Source organism: Arachis ipaensis, chromosome B03 (genome assembly GCF_000816755.2).
Source record: "Arachis ipaensis cultivar K30076 chromosome B03, Araip1.1, whole genome shotgun sequence".
NCBI classification, from domain to species: domain Eukaryota; kingdom Viridiplantae; phylum Streptophyta; class Magnoliopsida; order Fabales; family Fabaceae; genus Arachis; species Arachis ipaensis.
The window spans coordinates 114,588,904-114,608,500 of NC_029787.2; the positions used below are offsets into that span (position 1 = coordinate 114,588,904).

The 19,597-nt window shown below is 36.0% G+C and overlaps 2 protein-coding genes across 2 annotated transcripts; one reads left to right on the plus strand and one right to left on the minus strand.

Moving 5' to 3' along the window:
* LOC107630979 (protein MKS1) lies at positions 113–1,265 on the plus strand. The gene has a single exon (XM_016334275.2). The coding sequence runs from the start codon at positions 311–313 to the stop codon at positions 971–973; it is 663 nt and encodes a 220-aa protein (XP_016189761.1). The 5' UTR covers positions 113–310; the 3' UTR covers positions 974–1,265.
* LOC107630978 (uridylate kinase) lies at positions 2,217–7,227 on the minus strand. The gene is made up of 8 exons (XM_016334274.2): positions 6,851–7,227; positions 4,789–5,086; positions 4,519–4,660; positions 4,343–4,396; positions 3,661–3,752; positions 3,218–3,444; positions 2,791–2,967; positions 2,217–2,676 (listed from the first exon to the last, which is right to left on the minus strand). Exons 2-8 carry the CDS (start codon positions 4,965–4,967, stop codon positions 2,567–2,569), a joined length of 981 nt encoding a protein of 326 aa, XP_016189760.1. The 5' UTR covers positions 4,968–5,086; positions 6,851–7,227; the 3' UTR covers positions 2,217–2,566.

The following is a 19,597-nucleotide window of genomic DNA, read 5'->3' on the forward strand; positions in this document are numbered from 1 at the left end:
AATATAATATTTTTGTGAAGAAATTAAGAAAATGATATGAAATATAGAACCTATAGAGAGGCAAGTTGAAGGTTAATTGGTAACTGAGGAAAGACGAGACCAGACCACGTGTTTTGACTAAGCATAATGGCCTGAGTCAACGAACACACCGTGTTGATCCTTCACTCGGAAAAATAAAAACATATAGTCATAAACTCATTTCCTTTCTTAAGCACTCATTTTTAAAATCTCATACAAACCTCTCTAATTTCCACTTTCTATTAACATCCATTTCTTCTTTTTCCTCTAAGCTCCGCCGTCAACTCCCACCATGAACCTGCCGGAATTCTCCTCCGGCGAAACCTCATCGCCCTCTTCCAGGCGAGAGCTTCCGATCCAAGGTCCACGCCCACCGCCCCTCAGAGTCAGCAAGGAGTCCCACAAGATCAGCAAGCCGCCGCGTCCGCCTCAGCCTGCCGCCGCAAACCAACCACTGCCGCCTCCTCCTGACGCTGCCGCCCAGCACCGCGAACCGGTTATCATCTACTCCGTTTCTCCCAAAGTCCTCCATGTCACGGTCAGCGATTTCATGAACGTCGTACAGCGCCTCACCGGACCTAATTCATCCTCTGCCGGCGAAGAACCGCTTCCCAGATCCGGCGACATATCGCCGGCAGCGAGGCTGGCGTCGATCGAGAAGACGAGCCCGTCGGAGAAGGAAAGAGTTCACGCCGGAGACGAGGACATGAGTTGGCTGTTGGAAGGCGTAGGAGTAGAGATGGGTCAATTCCCCAGTATATTATCGCCGGCACCGGGGACTTTGCCGCCGATATCTTCGGGGTTCTTTTCTCCGGCGAGTGACCCCCAAACGGCGTCGTTTTTTCACGAACTGAACCCGTTTTGGCCAGCGAACAACTTCGTGGCGAGTCCGTCGGGTTTACTTTCTGTGTTGTCTCCGCTGCCGTCGCCGGACCTATTCAGCATCTTCGACTGAATTTTCGATTTTAATTTTATTGGTAGATTATTATTATTATTATTATCATTATTAGTAATTAATGATTTTTTCTGGACTAAAGAAGGTTTTGGCTTTATGTGTTGATGATTGATTGGGGGATGGTGGTGGAAAATTCCACATTTCACTGACTTTTGTGCAATAATTTTTGTGTATATTATTGACTACAAAAATGTGTAACTGTGTAAGAAAAAAAAAAAAACGAACGAAGACTTTGTTTTTTGCAAATGCTTTGGTCCACTGTTTTCGGTTTTTCCAATTGCCTCAATTTATTTCTCCCAACCACTGAGCTTGAGCTGTCAACGTGGGTTAGGGTTATATTTTTTAATTATTCTGTTTACAGTTTTTATATTTTTAAATTAGGTTCCAACTTCCATGTTCCAAAACATAGTGTTTTTTATTTTCTCCAGTAGAGCTTTGTTAAAAGTTTGACCTGAAAGGATGTCGTAGTATTGAAAGGATTGTATTATTTTATCTTCTTAAAAAAGAAATTTTTTCCAAATAAACATTTTTTATTTTTAAAAAAATAAACGACTCGGTAGAAGTATGGCCGTAGTTTTTGGTCTGTGATTTTGGTCACTAATTCAACTAACTATTTATAAGAAACTCCCTACACAAAATTCAAGAAAATGTTGATAAAAAATGTCGTTTTCCCTCTTAGCTGGTTGGTAAGTTTTAATGAGCAATCTGTTAAAACACTGGCCTCTCCAAAACAAGGACAACTTTATAAGGTTGAATTCTATTATGCTAAAAAAGGTAAGCAATTCTATAGTATTTTCTCTTTAATACTATAGTAGAAGTAGATTACTCATGATACGGACGTGATAATTAAAGCATCAAGAACGTGTTCTATGCACCTGATGGCGTATCATAAATGCTAATCACTGGATCTAATCTATTTCATAGTGCTCAGTTACTCAGTACTCGCCATCCAAATGGTTCATCCCAGATATTCCCATTCCCTAAGTTAAACAGACACTACTAAAAAAGTTTCTGATTCTAGGCTATTCCTAAAACATTGGTCAATCTCGATTTTTCTGACCCACAAGAAGACATCTTACAGATGCTGAAAATAAATCCGAATAGTATGTCAAATTCCTTGCCTTTACTCTCTTCATTTTATTCGCTTTTTGTTGTAATTTATTTTATTAAGGGAAAAAAGGCCTTTCAGCTTGGGAAATTCTAGCCCAAATGCTAAGTAATTTATGGTGTTTTCAGCTGAAAATGAAAAAAATGAAAGAGATAAACATCATCCCAGTTCCACTTTAGGTGGCTGCCAGATTCATGTTTGTTTTGGACATGAAATAAAAATGAATACAGGAATTTTGTGCTAATGGAACATGGTTCAGAAGATAAAAATATGATTTCTAAAACCGCGAAATTCAGCCAAGCCACGTAGTGGTAAACCAAGCCGTAACATACCTAGTCATATTTACAGATTTATAACCAGCAACCATAATAGTACATCAAAATATCTGTTGCAAAGTAATTAACCTCGCAATTTGCCATCCTCAGCTGGACACTTGTGTAGGAAAAGCACGAAAGAATAACTTGCTAACTGGACCTCAAATATTTTCACGTTCTCGAAATGGTAGAATTCCATGTTGGCCCAATCAGAGTGCCAACCCTCTCACCTTTGATGGCTTTCTCAATGTTACCTGGTTTGTTTAGATTGAATACAACAACTGCGCCACAAGAAGGGAATTGAGAGGATAAGCAAACAAATATTGTAATGTCAATATAGGATGAATTCCATTTAAAAGCATAGAAAGAGTAGTTCATGCTTGCATGGGGCTTACCAGGAATATTGTTTTCCTGGCACAGCGTTATGGCAGTCATGTCCATGACTGAGAGATCTTTCGAAGTAACCTCTTGATAAGTAAGTGTGTCAAGAAGGCGTGCTTGTGGGTTACGCCTTGGGTCATCATCATACACTCCATCGACATTTGTTGCTTTGAGTACAACCTCTGCATTAACTACATAAATGACAAAATTAAAGTAAGTGGACAGCGAAAAAGTTCCCTTCACATGCCAAAGCAACATCAAATTTAGAATGTACACTATAGATTAGTGGGATGAATATTATTTTCTATCTTGAACAAGAAAATCTCACATCCTTTGTTATGATATAGTGAAACTATATGAATAAATCCATCAACAAATAAAAATCTAGAACTACCCATCGTAAGCAGATTGTAAACCACAACGATAATAAATTTAACTTACTTTCTGCACATCTGAGTGCAGCAGCAGTGTCTGTGGTAAAGAATGGATTTCCAGTTCCAGCAGCAAAAATGACAACCCTTCCTTTTTCCAAATGCCTCACAGCCCTTCTACGTATATATGGTTCTGCAACCTCAGACATGCGAAATGCTGTCTGCACTCGAGTAGGAATGCCAATACTTTCCATTGTGGCTTGAAGAAATATAGCATTCATGACAGTTGCCAACATTCTGAAGGAGAATTTAGGCACAATTTAGTAACTATCTCATAGTTATTATCCATTTTGAGAAACACATTGTAGAGGTCCATAAGAACATAACATATCAGAATTTCAAGTGAACAAGTATCACATTGGAACTGCGAAATTGACCCCATGGAATAAATTTATAACAACAGAGTTTTGACGGAACACCAACGGCTTAATTAAGAGAGAGTGAGGTAACTACCCAATATAATCAGCAGATGACCGGTCCAGGCCACTGCATCCAGCCCAAGATGATCCACGGAAGATGTTACCCCCACCAACTACTATTGCAACCTGAAATATCAGCCTAATCAGTAATCATCTAAGACTTAACTTTGTAACAAGTGAAAAGCTTAAACAGTTTCTACTTTCATTCTTTCAAGTAATACCCTTTACCTTGCAATGATATTATGAACTCTAACAAAATTGCCACTGACACCAAAATACTGGAATCCAGATCTTTGCGGTGCTAGCATTTTCTGTATTTTGGGCTTCTATTGATTGTGGATTGTTTTGGTTTTGGTAAAACTGGTTGAATGGATAACCTAATAGTTCGTTATTATGGATTTGCGAACTACCATGTGTTATTATGGTGTAATGGGTGATGGAACTAGGTTAATATATATTCATACTTTGGATAGGATACCCATCAACAACATACTGTCTCAAAATACACAGCTTAGCGAAAATTCCGACTCTAATAGAATTGATTAGAACTATTAGTCCATTCTCTTCTAATGTGGGACGTTATCTCACACTTGAAGATCTAACATGTGGTACCCCCCTCAAGATTAACAAGGCAGCAATGCAACATAAAAAAAACTACAACAATAAAGATAACAAGATTATAGCATACAAAGAACAAATCAATAAACTATAGTCACCTCAATGCCAAGACGAGTCACAGCTGCTACCTCCCTTGCAATAGCCATAGTTATCTACAAAGAAAAATTAAGAAACAATGTTGAGGACAAGAAGGAACATATAAATGTTATATTTTTATCCATCTATTCATGATGCTTTTGAATAGAGCATAAAGATGTGATTTTGGATTGGAGACCTTGGGGTCAATATTCTGGGAGTGATCTCCGGCAAGAGCTTCTCCACTGACTTTGAGCAATACCCTTTGCCACTTGATGGGTTGGTTGCTGGATTCATTCATTGACAGTGCAAACGGAGACATGGATGGAATTTCAGGCTTCCTGACAACAACAACAATAATATTTTTTTCACACTTATGTTAGCTCAGTTGTAGAAACATTTCTACAAACACCTTGCTGGCGACCATATTGAAGATTAAAAATTCAAAAAGGGGTGCAATTGGGATAACCTGAAATTGAAGGATTCAGGGGAAGAGCCCACTTCGGAATAAGAAGAGCGAATGGCATAGGACGATGACTTAGAAAGAAGCTTGGAAATGGAATAAGAAGAAGGCTTGGAACAAGGAAAGAGGGATGCAGAGAAGGAAGAAGAAGAAGAGAAAGAAAGGAGAGGGGCGGAGATAGCCATCAGAATTGATAATCGGAGTGGAAGAGAAGAGAATTGTGTGCAGCAAAACCCTCTTTTGGGGAGACCTGAGGTTTTTCTCTCCGCTTGCAGCTAACGATAAGTTTGATTTTTGCAAGGTTCTGAAAATCAAACCAATCATGAACCGCTTTAGTTATTGGTTTATTGGTCCAATTGGTTCAACCGTGGTTCAACCAAAATAACCATTTTATAATAAATAATAAATAAAATATAAATAAACATGCTAAAAGCCTAAAACATAATTATAGTCTAATATAAACCTTCAATTGTCATCCAAATTTAAAGCACTATATCAACCAAAGTTTTGTAATCTTATCAAAATACAAACTCAATTCAAATAACAAAAGAAAATATCCAAACAAATATTCATTGAATTAACTAAACCACCAACAAATATTCAGTCATCTACTCATCAAGGTTTTCAGCACAATTTTAACAAGGTCGTCAGCACAAAAATTAACAAAGATTAACAAGGATTAACAAGATCTTCCAACTAGCTATACACCATAATTTCAACAAAGTTTTCATAGCAATTTTAACAAAGATTAACAAGCTTTTTCAGAAATTAACAAGGACTCTCAAAAAGCTAATCATTCAATATGATTTCTGACAAAAAAAAAACAAACTACAACAGAAAAATAGAAAGAAGCAAAAATTTGAATGGTTCAAAGCAATGAAGTCTCATCGTTGTTTGCTACATATGAAGTCTCATGCAAATAATGAAAATCTTCGAATGGTTTAAAGCAATGACCTATATTAAAATTTAACAGTATTGAAGTATCAATATATCTCTAAGGTAGTTATTTTCTTCAAAACGTAGAAAATGAGAATGCATAATCAAAAACAGCATTCAAGGATTGAATATGAAGAGATCATGATCACGTTATTCTCAAGGTTTTCATTGCTTTTTAATCTTTACCCAAATTCCATCAAATTTCAAAAATATCAAATTACCAATTGATACAGAATAAATATTTATATTCAAAACAGGACTAAGCTATGGCATCTCATTTGGTTAAGGCAGTGCATTATAACTAGCAGTAGGAATGTATTTAGCATGAGATAGAGGAATTAAAGGTTGCGAGAACCGAACCGGTCAGCAAACCGGTCAAGTGACAGGTTCAATGGTTCAATGGTCCAACCGGAGTCGAACTATAGTTGAACTGATTTAATTAAATGATAAGCACAAAATGTCCACCGCCAAAAGAAACAACAAAAACAAACAAGTTTTCAAATTTAATTAATATATGAAACTAGTCTAATTTGGTTTGTATAGTTCATAAAAGGTTTCAAGACACTATTGTTTTTCCAGAACACAAGATTTGAACCAATTCAACCAACCGAAACATTAACACACCTTTAATTTGTATTGTATCAAAATTCAGATAATTATTTACCAGAATTACCACAACTATTCAAATAATCAAAGAGATAAAAAAGAAAAACATACCAAGTCGAGAATGAGAGAGTACACGAAAGAATAAGCCACACATGAGAATCATAAGCATAAGCCAAACAAGAACAATTGGCCTAACAATTCGTCTGCACTTGTCCTAATGAGTATCAAATCTCTCAGCAAAATCCAACACTTTCATATTGTTAAACGTCTTAAACCATCTTGTTTCACTTCAAACTCCATTATTAATGTTACTAATTTACCATTATTATTATTAACAACCAACAATAAACATCACAAATCTGATTATTAATTTTATTTTATCAGCAATCAAATGAACAATATCACAAAATCAGATTACAAATTTATTTGAGTTTAGTTTAACCTATAATTTTAGAAATAAAATAAATGAAATCATAAAAAAAGGGGGAAAAAACAGTGGCAAAGAACAGAGTGAAGCAAGCAGAACCTTAGCAGAGAGGCGAGCAGAACGGCGACGTCACTCGAAGAAGCAAGCAGCGACGTCACTCGCGGTGGAGAACGGCGAAGCGAGCAGAGACGACGACGGAGTACCCCTTCGCCGGCGGCGCCAACAGCTCCAAGCAGGCCTTCGTGTGACGTCGAGGAAGAGAGGATCGAGGAGAAGCGAGCAGCCTTCCACGGGTGACCCCGCCGGCGGCAACAACACCCTCTACCGGAGGAGAAGAGTTCGGCAATGGGATGGTGGCTGGGTTCGTCAGGGCTTAGGATTGGGTTTGCGCAGTGAGAGAAAGAGAGAGAAAAAGGGGCGGGGTGGGTAGTTTTTTCTGATCAGGAAATTTTCACTCTTTTTTTTTATTGGTCACGAATATTAAAATTTTAATTGGTTTTTTTTTTTTTTAGACGGAAAATTTTACTCGTTTAAAGAGTTTAGAGTGATGCCCAAAAAGCCGCAAGGAAAAACAACTATTTCAAAACCAAAACCCAAATGCGGCTACTCTTTCATTTTATGTTTTTTGTTATAGTTCTGAATTTAAGTTGATTCTCAGGCCCAAGTCGGCTGGCTAATTGGCTATCCCTCGTTCAATAGAATTGATCCAAACCCAAGTTCATTTTTCTCCAAAAGAGTTAAAACTCATTAATCTATGGAAAGATGATAATGCTACTCCTAGTTTGATAATGTCACTTTTTTCTGTAAACTAGTGTATCTTCCTGCACAAAATAAAAATATAATTATTATTATAAATATTTTATAATTTAAAATATTAAAAATAATTAATATTTGTCTTAATTAATTTGAGTTAGTTGATTGGTCATCTCATTTGTCTACTTAAGTAAGTATTTGAAAATCGAATTTTTTGTGTGTATGTAACAATTCATTTGTTAGCAGCAGACCCTTAATAAATAGAGCATAAATATGTGGTGAATTAGTCTTTGACATGCCGAATTAAGAAATCCATAGAAAAAATGTATTTGTCTTTAAAATAGATTAATTTCTCATTATTAATAACAATACTTATGAACTTTTGTCTTTGTTAAAATTTATTTAGGATAATTTTATTTGTTGGTATCGTATTTATTCTTGAAGTCAAAACAATATATGATCAACATTGTTCTTTGTTAAAACTTAAAACTTCATGTTTTATGACATAATTTTTAAAATTTCAAACTTATAGACCTATGTCATTATAAAATTTATTAGATTGATTAATATTTCTTGATAACATGGTATACCGAAATACTATTGTTAGGTATTAATTAGTGTGAAGAGAAATCAGTAACAACTTTTGTTATTCAATATATAATTTATTCTATTGAAAAATAAATTAGTATTTCCTGAACTGGTAAATACATTTCTTTCTAATTTCTTACACCATTTTGTTTGACAATATTTACGGTTAAAGAATAACAAATGACCACACTATTTTACAATATGATATACAAAGTAATTTCTTATCTTAAAATTAATTCTGGTTAGTGAGATAAAATTTGAAATATTTTTTTTCTTACTCAAATTTAAATTTAAATTTAGAATTCATTAACAATTTATCCTTTTTTACTTTCAATAACAAAAATAAAATTGATTAGATGCAAAATATTCAGCATTTAATCATTTCAATCATTTAAATTTAATTACCAATAATTGAGTTAAAAATTAATTATAAATTTAATAATTAATAATAGATATTTTATTAAATGATTGAAATTATTAAATGTTGAATATTTTGCACCTAATCAATTTTATTTTTGTTATTGAAATTAAAAAAGGATAAGTTGCTGAACGTAACAATTAATTCGTTAAGAAGAAGAGGTAATATATAATTGTATATTATTTTTAGATGGCAGCCCTTCTCAGTTGTCATATACCCGTTTCGATTTTTTTGTAATCATCTCTATTGCTAGCGTTTCTTGGTTTGTGACGTGGAGCTATTTCAGTCACTCAATAAATTCTCATACAATCAAAGTCTAGGTTATATCATCATATATCCTTGTTATAACAATATTAATAGAAGATATATAGATAAACACTAAATAAGTCATATTTTTCATATATAACAATAACTAATATCACATATTATAGGCTTTTTTATTTAAATAAATTATTTGGCTTTCTATATTACGTGATTCTCCTAAATAGTTTTTGTGAACGTGAATCCCCTAAACCATATAATATATAAATCGTCCTAGGCTCGTGTGTTTTAATCAATATATAAATCATTGTACCCTGGGACGATTTATGCATGAATTGCATAGCTGAAGAAGGCATAAATCGTCCCAACCCACTGTGTGTTAGAAGAAACAAGTAAATCATCCTAGGGTAAGATGCTTAATGCCTTTTAACCTAAAACACTCTACCCTGGCACGATTTACGTACTGCTTCCTAACCCTCTAACCCCTAGCACGATTTACGTGTGAATCCAATTCCCACAATATCCTAGCACGATTTATGTGCAACCCTAACCCCCACCAACCCAGCACGATTTACGTGCATATATACACCCCTCAAGAGCCTAGGATGAATTATGTATTAACCCCCAACCCTAGTTACCTTCCCACGACTAGTGTCTCATTCGTGAGACCCCATTAGCGGCGAGGAGCTCACTTGAGTGGAGGAGAGCCACGGCCAAAAAGTGAATGAAAGGTGTAGTGGATGAAAGTCGGCGGCGGTGGAGGGTTGGTTAGGCGGCAGAAGGGGTGGCCTCCGGTGCACGGCGTTGACAGTGGCCCACGGCGGAGGATTGAGGTTATAAGGGCGGCGGTGCAAGGTTGGGTTTCCTGCGGTTGAAGGTTGGGTTCGTGGCATTGGGGGGCAGTGCAAGATGGCGAGAAACGAAGGTGACATATACCGATTAAATGGTATCGCGCACGTGGCAGGTTTTATCAACGAAGAGGTTAGTGGTTAATTTGGTTTATAACTGATATAGTCAATGACGTTGATTTGCTTAGTTATAATAATATGATATTTTTGGGAAAAAAAAAAGCTTATTGTGTTAGAAATTTGTAAAACCTTAAGCTTAACATGCTTAGGTTGGTATGGTTCTTGTTTGGTTTAGGGGTGAGGTTGATTTCTGATACATGTTTTTGATTGTTATGCGATGTTGAGTTGTGATTGTGCTTGTTATTCTGTTATCAGCCAACCCGGTGTGTACGGAGCATCCGTAGGCAACAAAAGATGATATTGCATGACCCTATTATGCCTTACCTAGATAGTGCTGGATTGCTGCATGTTGCTAGGCTGAATGATTATTGGTTTAAGATGGATGAGCCACTGATTAGTGCCTTTGTTGAGCGATGGCGTCCAGAGACTTACAATTTCCTCATGCCATTTGGGGAGTGCACTGTTACTTTACAGGATATGACATATCAGTTCGGGCTCCCTGTTGATGGATTTTCAGTTAGTGGTTGTCTTAGTGACTTTGAGCAGTTGATGGAGGGTGGAAAGCCTGCGTGGCAGTGGTTTGAAGAGTTGTTCGGTGAACTTTCTCCTGAGGACTGTATCGATGAGTTCACCGTGTCGTATGGCTAGTTTCAAAACAGGTTCAGAGTCATGCCGACTGATGCTACAAAGCCGACGGTACAGGTCTATGCTGGGTTTGAAACCATATTTCGTTGAGATCGCATTCTGCAATACTTTCACCGAGATTGCTGCATCCACCCTGACGAGTGACAGAATTGATGCACAGATCACATGATAATCAAGCTGTCTGTGGTCGGTGGACAGCTCGGTTGCAAGACATGTGTGAGGCCCATTGTACTTCCGAACTTCCCAGTATCCTTTCTACTGCCGCATAGTCACGCGTATCAGCCAATTACACCCATTCCCAAACTGGACGCACTTTCCGTGATACTTCAACTGGTCCGACTCAAACACCTTATACTGAACACCACGATGAATATTATAACTCTTCACCATCAACATTGCCTCCTCCTTACTCTGGAACCGCTGCCTGACCTCAAACTCCTCTGCCCCATCCATACTGGGCTCGTCTCTGTGAATAGTTGACATTTGTCGACCTGAAAATGCTAGTTGATTCATCGCCTCAAGATCCAATGTAGAGAAGTGTGGAGGGTACTATTATGTCTGAGAACTTGATTGGCCTTGCGATCTCCCATCTGGTCTTGTGTCATCTGCACCGTCGGATTCATCACCAATAACGGGTGGTTCCGAATCTGACTCATCATCACCCATGGCCTTGGCAAGTGAATCCCTATCTCTGACCTCCATGAACGTAGTTGCACCATCCAATACCGGTCCACCTCTGATTGCCGCTGCAAGCTCCCCGAAGGTACGCACATCAACCAGGTAATCTCCATCATCGGCATGAACAGGCAGATCAGCTGCAAATGACAGAGATGAAACGTGGGCGGTGACGTCGTGACGGGTTAGAATGGCACTTGAAGCACCATCTACCCCGACGGTAGGCAGATTTGGAGCAGATCCACCGGAGCTACCTTCCACATCAGCCATTCTCGCGAACAACTCCAAAGCCCCCAAATCTGAAAATCTGGATTGACTGTAAAATATAACACGAATGTCGTCATCGCCTAGCATCTCATATTTTCCAAACTTCACGTAACCTTGCTTGAGTGAGATAGGGATCCTAAAGAACATCTGCTTCACAATCTTTTTACCGCACTTACCTAACTTCTGTAATATGCTATTTCACAAATCATCTAAACTCGTTGATGGATTTATGAACACTACAACCTGCTTTTTGCTATTGAATATTACACTGAAATATAACACGAATGTCGTCATCGCCTAGCATCTCATATTTTCCAAACTTCACGTAACCTTGCTTGAGTGAGATAGGGATCCTAAAGAACATCTGCTTCACAATCTTTTTACCGCACTTACCTAACTTCTGTAATATGCTATTTCACAAATCATCTAAACTCGTTGATGGATTTATGAACACTCCAATCTGTTTCTTGCTACTGAACCTTACACCCTCACTTGTGTTTTCATCGATCTTTCCCCGATGATGAACTAACAAAAATACACTCTCAGCCATCTTCCCGCAACCCTAAGTTAAAATATGACTCGACACAGATCGTCCTCCTGTATTTATAGGCTCTTTCAGTACATAAATCGTTTCATGGTATCGGGTATTGTATTTATGCATGTAAATCATCCCAGGATAATGTGCCTTATCTTAGTAACATGTAATTCGTCCTAGGGTATTGAGGGATAAAAAGTTGCACGTAAATTGTGATAGGGTATTGTAGGGATTGGATTCGCACGTAAATCATGCTAGGGGGTAGAGGGTTAGGAAGCAGCACGTAAATCGTGCCAGGATAGAGTGTTTTAGGTTAAAAGGCATTAAGCATCTTACCCTAGGACGATTTACTTGTTTCTTCTAACACACAGTGGGCTGGGACGATTTATGCCTTCTTCAGCTATGCAATTCATGCATAAATCGTCCTAGGGTACAATGATTTATGTAAACCCCGGTTAAATTAGTTAATAAATTAGTTTTTAATAAGGAGGATTAGAAATGCAAATATTATATCAAAATAGGGTAGAGCTCATCGAAACGAGAATTTTGACACTAATTTTGAAAAAAACGGTCCAAGATTGGACCGAAAAGACCGAACCGGTTGAACCGGACCCAAACCGGGCTGTCGGTTCAACCGGACCAGCCCTTTTAAGTGAACCCAAGCCCTTCATCCCCTTCATTCCAACAGAAACGAAGCTTTCAGCTTCCAGGGGAGGGAAGAACGAGAAAACATCCCGTAACCCTCACGTTACTTTCCAAATCCCGTAACTCCTCCGTTCGAGCTCCGATCGCCGCACCGTTTGTGGCCACGCGTTCACCGCGTTGAGCTCTACATTTCTACCGGAACAATTTCATAGGTAACTTGCTATTTCTGTATGTTTAATGTTTAGTAATTTGTCGATGAATATATTTGGTTGAAGTTTATTGGATAATTAGTTTTTAATTTTGGATGGTGAATGTTATTGTTGATGAACATGGTTGGTTTAGTGCTAATGATTTGGTGAATTATTGATTTGAGGTATTTTGTGTTAAAAGCCTAGGATTTGTGAACTATGATTCTTAGTTGAATTTTGGTTGTTGGATTTGAATATTGTATGAATATAATTGTTAATCTGAAGTAGATTTATTGTGGTGACTGTTATGATGATGAGGAAGGGTATGATGAATTGAAAAGAAAGCAGGTTTGGACCCGAAAAGGGTGGCAAGTCCGAGTTTTAGAGGAGATGCTGCCGAAATTTTATAAAAAATTAGAGATTTTGTTTATATGATTATTTAAAAAGATTTAGATTTAAAAGTTATATGGTTTGATTTTGAGTTATTAAGAAAATGAGCATGTTTTAAGTTTAGTTCATTTGGAAAAGAATGAATTATGTTTTGAATTGGAACTATTGATGGACGGAATGAGAGGTGTGATAATGAAGGATAATGATTGAATATGATTGACATATAATGATGAATGAGATGTGATTGAGAATGATGTGGATGTTGATGAATTTTAATTGAATTATTTATATGGCTTATGAATTTGAATAATCTGAGATACGAGATTCCCTGGATTAAGTGTCGTGGCTTGCCACCACGTGTACCAGGTTGAAAACTCGATACTCTGTTGACCCTACGACGTAAGTGTGACCGGGCACTATATAAATTCCCGGGAATGTTACCCCCATTGAGCAATATTGATTATTTGAGAAAAATCTATGCATAGACTATTGGGGATGCACGTCGGGGGACAGTCTAAGGACAATTCAGACTTGTCGGGTTGGCTGGATAACCGACAGATGAGCCTCATCAGCCATAGGACAGGCATGCATCATATGCATATTACTTGAATTATTTGCTTGTGCTCTAATTGGGTGTGCCTATCTGTATTTTCCATGCTAAATGTGTATTTGTTACCTGCAGTAGTTGTAACCTTCTTGTGTTTGCCTTTATCTGTCTATTTGTCCGTGAAAATGCATGATGGAGTTGAAGGTATGGAGGAATGGTAGCATAGGACTTAGATTTAAGGTTAAGTTAAGTTATAATTAAATATTTTTAGGAAACCACCTTTTATGGCTTCTGTTTAATACTTTAAGCTCTACAATCTGAGTGTCGACGTTCTAGGATTGCCTCTGGCATTCCCAGGACCTTATATATTATGTGTGTGGCACCTAGGGGTGGCAAAAGGGTCTAAACCCGCCGGGCCGCCCCGCGTAACCCGCCAAAAAAGGCGGGTCGGGCTGGAAAATTGGGACCGCCAAATAACAAAAACCCGCCTAATCCGCACCGCTTAAACCGTGGGTTTTGGCGGGCTTTGGCGGGGCGGGTTCTTTTTGATCCTCTTAGAGGTTTATGGAGAGGCAGGATTGTGTGTATGTACTTTTGGGTTTTGGATATGTATGTATATATGTGTAAATATTCTCCGGCCAGTCTTGACTTCGCAGGCTGAGTTAGGAGCTTGTTATTTTGTATCTTTGGCACTCTATTCCTACTTTTGTTATCTTATGTTTGATAGTTATGGTTTTCTTAGCACGTAAGTTAACTCGTTCCTTGAGCGTTGCGCTTTTATCTTGCGATTTTTATTTCCCCTATCCTTCAAGGCTCCTAGCATATTATAACTCTTCTGCTATTATATGTACCTATTTTATTTTAGAGGTCGTAATACCATATCACCTCTGTTTTACGACTTAAGCGTAAAGCTTTGTGTGGTAGGATGTTACATTATGGTATCAGAGCAGTTCGTTCCTATAGAGCCTGAAAGACGGACTGATTGTGCTTTTGTGCATTCTCTGTATATGTGTTTATGTGCTATTAGGATATCTGATTGATATATATGGCATAAACGTTTGTGAGCATGCATTTGGAACTTAAAGCATTAGACCTGCGATATTGAGACTGATCAACTTAATATCACTTGTTTGGTGTGTATAGGGACCAGATGTCGACTCGCAGACGCGGTCGCGAGCGAGGTAGAGGTAGGACAGGCACCGTTACTCCTGTACCCACAGGGACTGATCCAGTAGACTTTATGGCTGCCTTGGGAAATATGGCTGCAGCTATGCAGGCAACAGTTGAGGCACTGGGTAATCAGATAAATCAGGGTAATCATGGGAACAATAATGATGGAGACGGTCCTATGACACTTGCTACATTTCTGAAAGTTCGCCCTCCGACTTTTAGGGGAACCTCAAATCCAACTGATGCAGATAATTGGATTCAGGCTATGGAAAGGGCGTTACAGGCACAACAGGTTCCTGAAGAGTAATGGGTTGAATTTGGAACTTATCAGTTGCAAGGTGAAGCTCAGTATTGGTGGCAGGGAACACGACGTATCCTGCAGCCTGATGGTGCTGCGATTCCTTGGGAGGTTTTCCGGACAGAGTTCTATAAGAAATACTTTCCTAATTCAGCTAGAAATGCCAAGGAACTTGAATTAATACAGTTAAAGCAGGGACAGATGACTGTTGCTGAGTATACTAGCAAATTTGAGGAGTTATGTCGCTTTTCTCGTATCTGTCAAGGTGCGCCTGAAGATTTTGCTGAATGGAAGTGTATTAAATATGAGGGAGGTCTTCGGAGCGATATTCTGAGCTTCGTTGCCCCAATGGAGATCAGGGTATTTTCTGAATTGGTGAATAAGAGTAGGGTGGCTGAGGATTGTGTGAGGAAGGCGGCAGCAGAGAAAGGGAGTTTGAGGATGCCTTTTCAGAGGCCTTCAGGGAGGAACTTTGCTCCGAGAGGTAGGAATTTCAAGCGTGGAGGCTTTGTTCCGCAGCAGACTCAGGGTCAGGGTAATTATAGAAGGCCGAATATTACCGCTAATCAAGGAAAAAGGTTTGGGAAGCAGCCACAGTAGGATCTGAATTGTCAGAAGTGTGGAAAATATCATCCTAGAGTTCCGTGTAGATTAGGACTTGGAGTGTGCTATTCCTATGGACAGCCCGGGCATATAGCCAGTAATTGCCCTGAGAAGAAGAAGTATGAGACTGGTAGGGTGCAACAGCCGGGGAGAGTATACACTACTTCTACCATTGGTGCTGAGGGATCTGAGACACTATCTTTTGAGCAGAAAGAGTTGAATATGCGTCAGAGGAGGTGGATGGAGCTTCTGAAAGATTATGATTTTGAATTGAATTATCATCCAGGAAAAGCGAACGTTGTGGCGGATGCTTTGAGTCGGAAGTCTTTATATGCAGCTTGGATGATGCTACGGGAGGAAGAGTTACTGAAGGCATTTCAAGGTTTGAATTTGGGAGTTAGAGAAGAATCTGAAATTTTGTGTTTGAGTCAGTTACAGATTTCAAGTGATTTTAAATCAGAACTTCTGAGGGCTCATCGAGACAGTGAAGCGTTACGTAAGGTATTACCAGCAGTCGAACAGGAGAAACAGTGGAGAGTGTCAGAAGGTCAGGATGGTTTATGGAGATTCAAGAACCAGATTATTGTGCCAGATATTGGAGACATGCGACAGAGAATCTTAAAGGAAGCTCATAAGAGCGGGTTTTTTATTTTAGAGGTCGTAATACCACATCACCTCTGTTTTACGACTTAAGCGTAAAGCTTTGTGTGGTAGGGTGTTACAATTTATATATTGATTAAATCACACGAGCCTAAGACGATTTATATATTATATGGTTTAGGGGATTCACGTTCACAAAAATCATTTAGGGGAATAACGTAATATAGAAAGCCAAATAATTTATTTAAATAAAAAAGCCCATATTATAACTTATAAAATCATAATACTTTGAGAATTGATCTATAAACAACTTAAATATTGATAAGTATGAAAAATTTTAGAAAAAAATAAAAATATAAAAAGTTTTTAAATAAAATTATAAAGAAATTAAAAACAAAATTAGTTGCTTTTTTTTTAACAATTCATTTAATTTTTAGTTTAAATTAAAATTAAATTATGTATTCAATTTTTATTTGTCTGTTATTCTAATAATTGTATATAATAGATAATGAGGCCTGCTACACATACAAGTCTTTTTGTCTTACAAGTCTTACAAGTTGGCACAAGCCCAACAAAGAACACGCATTACACTCCCACATTTAAGAGTAAATAAACGCACGTTATTCAACCACTTCTTGTTTCCGAAACGCGTTACTCACTATGCATTATAAACGACTCTTATTCTTCTTCCTCCATGAAAACGAGTTTCTTGCCAAATTTGAAGATAATGGAACTTCAGAAATACACCCAAACGATTACAGAAATACACTCAAACGATTACAGAAATACACCCAAAGAATTGCAGAAATACACCCAAACAGTTACAGAAATTCACCCAAACGATTATAGAAATACACCCAAAGGATTACAGAAATACACCCAAAGGATTACAAAAACTACACCCAAAGGATTTAAGAAATACACCCAAAATTCATTGAAGTACACCTTATGCATAATTCAGAACTCTTTCTCTTTCTCCTCCTCATCTTCTGCTGCTTCTTCTTCTTCAAAAATAATTTCAGAGCTTGATGTCAAAAAATAATGAAAATCTAAAATAACGAAAAAAGAAAACAAAGAGAAAAGCACGTAAATGAAGAAGGAGAAAGAAAAGGCAAGAAACGAAAGAAAAGAAGAAGAAAAAGAAGAGGAAGAAGAACGTGCAGCAAGAAGAAGAAGAAGAAGGTGTAGTGAAAACGTGTAGTAACGGTTGAAGAAGGAGAAAGAAAAGGCAAGAAACGAAAGAAAAGAAGAAGAAGAGGAAGCGGAAGACGAACGTGCAGCAAGAAGAAGAAAAAGGTGCAGTAAAAACGTGCAGTAATGGTTGAAGAAGGAGAAAGAGAATGCAAAAAACGAAAGAGAAGAAGAAGAAGAAGAAGAAGAAGAAGAAGAGGAAGAAGAACGTGCGCAAGAAGAAGAAGAAGGTGCACTTGTAAAGACTTGTATAAAAAACGCTTGTATGTGGAGAATTTCTCATAGATAATATATTTAAGCATGTTTTGAAAAAAACTATTCAATTTCATATAATTAAAAGTTAACTATAAAATTGAGACTAAGAGGAAGTGAAATACAATAAACATATGAGGAGTAAAAGTAAAATGCATGTAATTGATAAAAACATACTGTAAAAAAATTTTAGTATAATCAATGAATATAAAAGACGAAAGACAAAAATTAAGATATGTTTTTATTAAAAAAAAAATTCAAGAAAAACATTATGAAGAATAATCTATTAATCAAGTTCTATGAAGATATTATAGAAAATTTGAAATATTAGTAAACAAAATAATAACTCCTCCAAGAACTATTAATCAAAATATATAAAAGCACATCATGATTCATATATATAGAAAATAATAAGAGAATAATTCAAATATAATTGATTAGTTATAATTAATGTTATTTATTTTAGTGGTATAATTGAAACATATTAAAACTCTAAAGATAAAATTAAAACTAAATGTTAAGAATAAAATTAAAACAAAATAGCATTTGTTATTTTGTAAATTTTTTTAATAAAAATCCCATCTATACACCTTTAAAATGCATCACTTTAATACAATGATATTTTTTATTAAAAATAAAAATGATGGTAAATAATATCTCATATATTTGTTAGTAAACTATATACAAATATTTTTTGAAGCATATCATTTTTATTATATAAAAATAATAAAAATATTCTTAAAATTTGAATATGCAAATAAAAAAATAAATTATAACTTACAAAAATTATTTTTAAAATTTATTACATAAATATTAAAACTGTAAAAATTATGTATCTTTATAAATTAAGTTATATTAAATTATAAGATATCTAGATATTTAATCTACCTAATTAATTAGTTCGTTGTAATTCATTTGATTTAATAATTTAAAAAAATTGAATAACACATTTTAAAAATATACTAATTCAAATAATCTAGATTGAAGATAAGAAAAATATAACTAAATTATATAATACAACATAATATTCCTAGAATTTTTTTTACAGCATATATAATGTCAAGATATTTATCATCATCTGTGGTATAATTTAATTTTACAATTATTTAAACATTGTTTTTATGAAAAAATCGTATTATTTATTTTAAAAAAAATATTTACTCACTATTAAATAATTACTCAGTCACAAATATCCATAAGAGACATGAGATTTAAGATTATATAAAATAAATATAACACCTACAACCTTCTCACTAATACGATAAGATGATCATCATAAGTGTTTTTTAGTACAAATTAAACAGAACAACATATCATAATAAAGAAATAATCAAATCCAAAAAAGTTATAAAATACCTTTCATGCACTACGACCATTAGCATTGAAGAAACTTTAACCATTTATTCTTTTATTAACCATATTATATCATGCACTACAACCATTAGCATTGAAGAAACTTTAACCTTTTATTCTTTTATTAACCATATTATTTATTCTGCATTTCACCTACGAATAGGCCAAGGACAAAATTCATGTTTATTAAGCCTTTCAAATCCCATATATTCTTGTCAAACACAATATTATTATGCGTCATCCACACACATTAAAGAACTAAAAATAACAAAATCATCCCCTTTTTTTTATAAAAACTACTAAATAAAAGAATCATTGGTAAAAAGATAAGATTCTCTTATAATATATATGACTTTTTATGATGATAAAATAAAAATGAAAGATATAAAATAATATTGTATATATTTAAGTTAATTTTAATTTTTTTAATAACTAAATTTATCATAACGTAATCAATAAATAATGACAGTTAATACGGATTGGATATGTTTTGGGTATA